The sequence below is a fragment of the Sinocyclocheilus grahami genome, unplaced genomic scaffold (assembly GCF_001515645.1).
Source record: "Sinocyclocheilus grahami isolate Dianchi unplaced genomic scaffold, SAMN03320097.WGS_v1.1 scaffold5804.1, whole genome shotgun sequence".
NCBI classification, from domain to species: domain Eukaryota; kingdom Metazoa; phylum Chordata; class Actinopteri; order Cypriniformes; family Cyprinidae; genus Sinocyclocheilus; species Sinocyclocheilus grahami.
This window is the reverse complement of record NW_015510392.1, coordinates 5,775-12,219: the sequence shown is the minus strand read 5'-3', so window position 1 is coordinate 12,219 and position 6,445 is coordinate 5,775. Positions and strand designations below refer to the sequence as shown.

Genomic DNA, 6,445 nt, shown 5'->3' with positions numbered 1-6,445 from the left:
ATGTATAATCGTCTTCTTAAATTCATTTTAAACCTATTAAATCAAATTTTTTTTTCAAAGCTTTTAAATTCCTTGTTTTATTGTTGTGATTATTGTTTTTATTTTATTTTATGTAAAGCACTTTGAATTACCATTGTGTATGAAATGTGCTATACAAATAAACTTGCCTTGCCTTGCCTTGCCTATTCACGAACAGCTTGCAACACTCCAAAGAGAAAGGAAAACTTGAAATCGCATCATATGACCCCTTTAATGATGACTTGCTCTAATGCAATGACATTTTAACCCATGTTGAAATGACCGCTCTTTGTTTTCAGAATTGCACAGAGCTTGGAAAGCGAGCACCCACTCCAATCCGGGAGAAAGAGGTCACGCTGTGCATGAAGTGTCAGGAGCCTTTCAACTCTATTACCAAAAGGCGGCATCACTGCAAAGCCTGTGGACATGTATGTTATTTGATGTAACTGTTATTTGACTCAACATGCTCCCGATGGGCTGACGTGGGGCTTCTTGATTTCAGGTGGTGTGTGGAAAGTGTTCGGAGTTCCGTGCCCGTCTGTTGTACGATAACAACCGAGCCAACCGCGTGTGTATAGACTGCTACACCACGCTAGTGGGAGTGCCGCCCTCTCCGGCTAGTCTGAGCAACAGCACACAGAGACGCCGCTCCATTCTAGAGGTTTGATGGCAGATTTAAACTCTTGACATCTGGCAACCCAAAGCATGAAAGCTAGTGGTGGTCTATATTTTTTCTCCTCTATTTTTCTACAGAAACAGGCCTCAGTGGCAGCTGAGAACAGTGTGTTGTGTAGTTTCCTGCATCATATGGAGAAGGGAAGTGGACGTGGATGGCAGAAGGCCTGGTTTGTCATCCCTGACAGTGAACCACTGGTGCTGTATATCTATGGTGCTCCGCAGGTAAGACGATCAAACTGGGCTGCATCAACTAATCCACAGGTTTATACACCACTCTTACGAAAGTGTGTTTGTTATTGTAAAACATTAATGTGATATCTTATTTTTTTCTGTATTTTTGACAAGAATTTGAACCATCATGACTTTATGTACACCTGGTATTATCATCTTTTTGGGGATTCAGGCTTGAATGATCTGTCCTGGACAAATTTCACTCAACCATTCTGTTAAAACAAAGGTTTCAAACTTTGCCCATTCCATGTGGCTTTATAAGAAATGATGCAAGATTAAAGAATTTGCAAAAGCTCAAATATATTCACAACCGTTCAAAAGTTTGGAGTCAGTGGGATTTATTTATTTTTTTTCAAATGAATTTTTTTTGTTCAGCAAGTATATATTAAATTGTTTAAAAGTGATAAAGACATTTATAATGTTACTAAAGATTTGTTAGAGACTGAAGACTGGAGTAATGATGCTGAAAATTCAGCTTTGCATCACAGGAATAAATTACATTTTTAAATATATTACAATAGAAAACAGTTATTTTAAATTGTAATAATATTTCACAATATTGACATTTTTACTGTATTTTTAATCTAATAAATGCAGCCTTGGTGAGTAGAAGAGACTTCTTTCATAAACACTGAAAATCTTACCAACCCCAAACCTTTGAACGGTAGTGCATATGCTTGTTTGACGTCAACATGACATTTGGTCACACATAGTTACAGGAGATGCATTTGACATGCATGTTACTGCCAGAATCATGTGATCAGACAGATGTTAACACTAGGTGTAAACAAGGCCTTAGTGTTCATTCCATGACTAATACGGTTCACCGTGGTCAGTTAATGGTTGACCAGTGAAGTCAACCTTTCTCTCTCCATACGCACAGGATGTCAAAGCCCAGCGCAGTATTCCCCTCATCGGGTTCGAGGTGTCTCTACCCGAATCAAGTGACCGTCTAGAACGTCGCAACGCCTTCAAAATGAGCCAGAGTCATTTGACCGTTTACTTCAGTGCCGACTGTGAGGAACTGCAGCGACGTTGGATGGAGGTCTTATCGAGAGCCGGCAGGGGTGAGGAGCTGCAGTCAAACGGGCCGATATCCGAGGCCCTCGAGGAAGAAGGGGAGGAGCCAGTACCTACGGGAGAAAGCACATGATTGGCTGAAAATATGATATCATTTTGCACACACAAACTGTACAAATGTGACCACAGCGACAGGATATAATAGACAAAAACACACACATACACACGTATACCTGCTCTCTTACACACATCTGTATTAATTGTCAGTTGTAAATTGCATGAAATATCTACAGGTATGTTTCTCTGTGCATTGCTCATCTTGTGTGAGTGACCAGTGTTTGGAACAATCTGACAAAAGTGTGCACACTTCAAAGACGACTTATCAGAGGACACGTGATTAAGTGCATCAGCTCTTTCGGCCGCTAGCAGTTTCTTTGTTAAATCGACTGTTTCTGCCAAATCTCGAGGTGTTGTGAAGTGGTTTCTTGAGTGAGGCTATGGTTTAGCAAAGTGAGATGGTTCTACGGTTTGCTGGCTGTGCGTGAATGTTTGGCCTGGTTTCATGAAATGTTTAGGTGACTTAGAGAGTCTACAGTAAAATACCCTCGTTTACATAACCAGAAGCTGGAAGGAATGACTGATTTTGTTGATTTTAAATCAGCAAAAGTCAGTAGACTATGAATCCTGCCAATATTAATGGCAATAATCCGCTTGGTAAGAGGATCAAATCCTGGATTTCTCATTTCGATTACATGTTAAACATTGGCTATTGCATTTAGTAGTGAATTGTGATAGGACTGGCCACATGAACTGTTGTTCAGCTATGCAAGCCTCTGTACATGTGTGGTAATCAGAAACTGCTGGAACATAGCAGGAATATTTATTAAGCGGGTTTTAACCACTCACAATGATAGAAATATGTGCTTCCTGTTGACTCCATGGTCCTTCAACTCAGAAAACACCAACAAATTTACTCTGCCACCTAGTGGACGCTCAACATAGCACGCATATTCTAGGAGTGAATGTCAGGGAACATGTCAAGAAACAAAATTGGAAACTTTATTTTGCATATAAAGTAAATTAATCTTGTTTAAATGACTATTAAGATTTTTGTTTCACTGTGACATGGTTTATTAGTAAAAATCTCATTACTGTAAGGTGAAATCAATTTTATATTATTTAAATAGCAAAATATTTATAAAGTGTAGTATTATATGATGTACTGTCTTTAATTTATGCCGATTTAAATAAAAAACATGTTGCAGTAATGAGAATCGGATAAGAACTATTGAGAAAAACAAAACATCTTAATTGTATTTAGTATGTCACAATGTAAAGAATAAATAAAACCTTAATGGTGCTTTGGGGGTGAAATGTGTTGAAGCAATAAAAAAATAAGGTAATTGTGACTTCATAATTCAGATTTTTTTTTGCAATTCTTAGTTTATATCTCACAATTCTGATTTTAACTCATAATTGCAAGATGTAAATTCAGAATTCTTTCTGAGAAAAAGGCAGAATTGTGAGATATAGACTCGCAATTGCAAGAAAAAAAGTCAGATTTGTGAGACAAAAAGTCGCACATACCTTCTTTTTTTTCGTGGACAAAAAAAACAGAATTGCGAGATGTAAACTCAGAATTTAGAGAAAAAAGTCAGAATTGTGAGATATTAATTCAGATTTTTTTTCTCATAATTGTAAAAAAACAAACCGAATTGTGAAATATAAACTCAGAATTGTGAGGGAAAAGAAATCAGAATTATGAAATAAAAGATTTGCCATTACATTTTTTATATTTTTTATTCCGTGGCAGAAGCAGGCGTTCATAGAATGTGACCTGGACATGTTTTTGTGAGATTCACACCTAAGACTGTCCCTTTTGTTCAAACTGTAGGGAAAAACAATTCAGAGGAGGAAAACGTGTGTAATAGGAATGTTTCAATCAAAGGAATTGACAGGGCTGTCCCTACAGGATCAAATAGATTTTATCCTGTTTTTTGAGTGAGCATGAGTGATTTTATGAATGCAGGGGTGTTGTGGCATTCGATAAGAATGCAGATAATATGAGGATTTTAGGTTATGAGGGTGTGTTTGAATCGGACTAGTATATATCATTGTGAGCTCAATGATATCCCTGCCTTATTTAGAGGGTTTTTGATAAATATAGTATATATAAATAAAAAAAGGTAAAAGTTTTGATGAGGATATCAAACGTTTTCACCCGTGTTGTATTTGTGTATGAAAAGTGCAAAAGATTAAAGAACAGATTCATTTGTAAATATAACTTATTCCTCTGAGCCCAGTTTTGTGGGTTAGGTATTGTCGATGAGCTTTGGTGTTTGATCTTTGTTATGTGCAGTTTTAAATGGACTTCTGAGCATTGTGGTCAATTCCAGGTCAAGAAAAGCTTAGGATAGGTTCTCTCGTTTTACCACTTTTTCCAGAGGTTGATGTTTTAGAAAGAGCTTCTGAGCCTCTTTTGAATGCCAATGTGAACGCCTGGTGACTCACGGAGAACTGCTTGAACTATTTTGTGTTTGATATTGCTTTAATCTCGCTCTTTGTTGTCAAAGACGTCGCTGGAGTAAGTAGAGGTGAATCAGTCGGTGTGTTTTCCAGCCTGTCTGCTGCGGTTTCCTTCCTCAAGAGGTTTTTGGACTGTTGATGGCAGTGCATGGCTTTGGGAAGATTTTTGTTTCACTGTGACATGGTTTATTAGTAAAAATCTCATTACTGTAAGGTGAAATCAATTTTATATTATTTAAATAGCAAAATATTTATAAAGTGTAGTATTATATGATGTACTGTCTTTAATTTATGCCGATTTAAATAAAAAACATGTTGCAGTAATGAGAATCGGATAAGAACTATTGAGAAAAACAAAACATCTTAATTGTATTTAGTATGTCACAATGTAAAGAATAAATAAAACCTTAATGGTGCTTTGGGGGTGAAATGTGTTGAAGCAATAAAAAAATAAAGGTAATTGTGACTTCTTATCTCACAATTCAGACTTTTTTTTTGCAATTCTTAGTTTATATCTCACAATTCTGATTTTAACTCATAATTGCAAGATGTAAATTCAGAATTCTTTCTGCGAAAAAGGCAGAATTGTGAGATATAGACTCGCAATTGCAAGAAAAAAAAAAAGTTAGATTTGTGAGTCAAAAAGTCGCACATACCTTCTTTTTTTTCGTGGACAAAAAAAAAAAACAGAATTGCGAGATGTAAACTCAGAATTTAGAGAAAAAAGTCAGAATTGTGAGATATTAATTCAGATTTTTTTTCTCATAATTGTAAAAAAACAAACCGAATTGTGAAATATAAACTCAGAATTGTGAGGGAAAAGAAATCAGAATTATGAAATAAAAGATTTGCCATTACATTTTTTATATTTTTTATTCCGTGGCAGAAGCAGGCGTTCATAGAATGTGACCTGGACATGTTTTTGTGAGATTCACACCTAAGACTGTCCCTTTTGTTCAAACTGTAGGGAAAAACAATTCAGAGGAGGAAAACGTGTGTAATAGGAATGTTTCAATCAAAGGAATTGACAGGGCTGTCCCTACAGGATCAAATAGATTTTATCCTGTTTTTTGAGTGAGCATGAGTGATTTTATGAATGCAGGGGTGTTGTGGCATTCGATAAGAATGCAGATAATATGAGGATTTTAGGTTATGAGGGTGTGTTTGAATCGGACTAGTATATATCATTGTGAGCTCAATGATATCCCTGCCTTATTTAGAGGGTTTTTGATAAATATAGTATATATAAATAAAAAAAGGTAAAAGTTTTGATGAGGATATCAAACGTTTTCACCCGTGTTGTATTTGTGTATGAAAAGTGCAAAAGATTAAAGAACAGATTCATTTGTAAATATAACTTATTCCTCTGAGCCCAGTTTTGTGGGTTAGGTATTGTCGATGAGCTTTGGTGTTTGATCTTTGTTATGTGCAGTTTTAAATGGACTTCTGAGCATTGTGGTCAATTCCAGGTCAAGAAAAGCTTAGGATAGGTTCTCTCGTTTTACCACTTTTTCCAGAGGTTGATGTTTTAGAAAGAGCTTCTGAGCCTCTTTTGAATGCCAATGTGAACGCCTGGTGACTCACGGAGAACTGCTTGAACTATTTTGTGTTTGATATTGCTTTAATCTCGCTCTTTGTTGTCAAAGACGTCGCTGGAGTAAGTAGAGGTGAATCAGTCGGTGTGTTTTCCAGCCTGTCTGCTGCGGTTTCCTTCCTCAAGAGGTTTTTGGACTGTTGATGGCAGTGCATGGCTTTGGGACAGGGCTGCGTGTGTTCGGTTCATTATGTTTATGACTTGTACTGGCCATTCCCAGATCCTCAGTTGAGCCTGCCCGTCACTCACGCTTACACACACATTCATCTTCCTGCTTCTCTCAGTATTATTGTTCTTGATATCCTGCCTTACTGATATTTTGCAACCTTGTGCTTATCTACACATTGTTTTTTACCAAAGTATACTGCAGAAAATGTG

At 36.7% G+C, this 6,445-nt stretch overlaps 1 protein-coding gene across 1 annotated transcript; it reads left to right on the top strand.

Annotated features, from left to right (window-relative positions):
• Nucleotides 1–317: 317 nt before the first annotated feature.
• On the top strand, nucleotides 318–3,093 carry LOC107577347 (FYVE, RhoGEF and PH domain-containing protein 1-like; the record flags this gene model as incomplete). Its single annotated transcript, XM_016263433.1, has 4 exons — nucleotides 318–446; nucleotides 521–679; nucleotides 772–918; nucleotides 1,811–3,093. Coding segments are annotated over 4 exons (705 nt in total), but the record flags the coding sequence as incomplete, so codon positions are not given.
• Nucleotides 3,094–6,445: the final 3,352 nt, after the last annotated feature.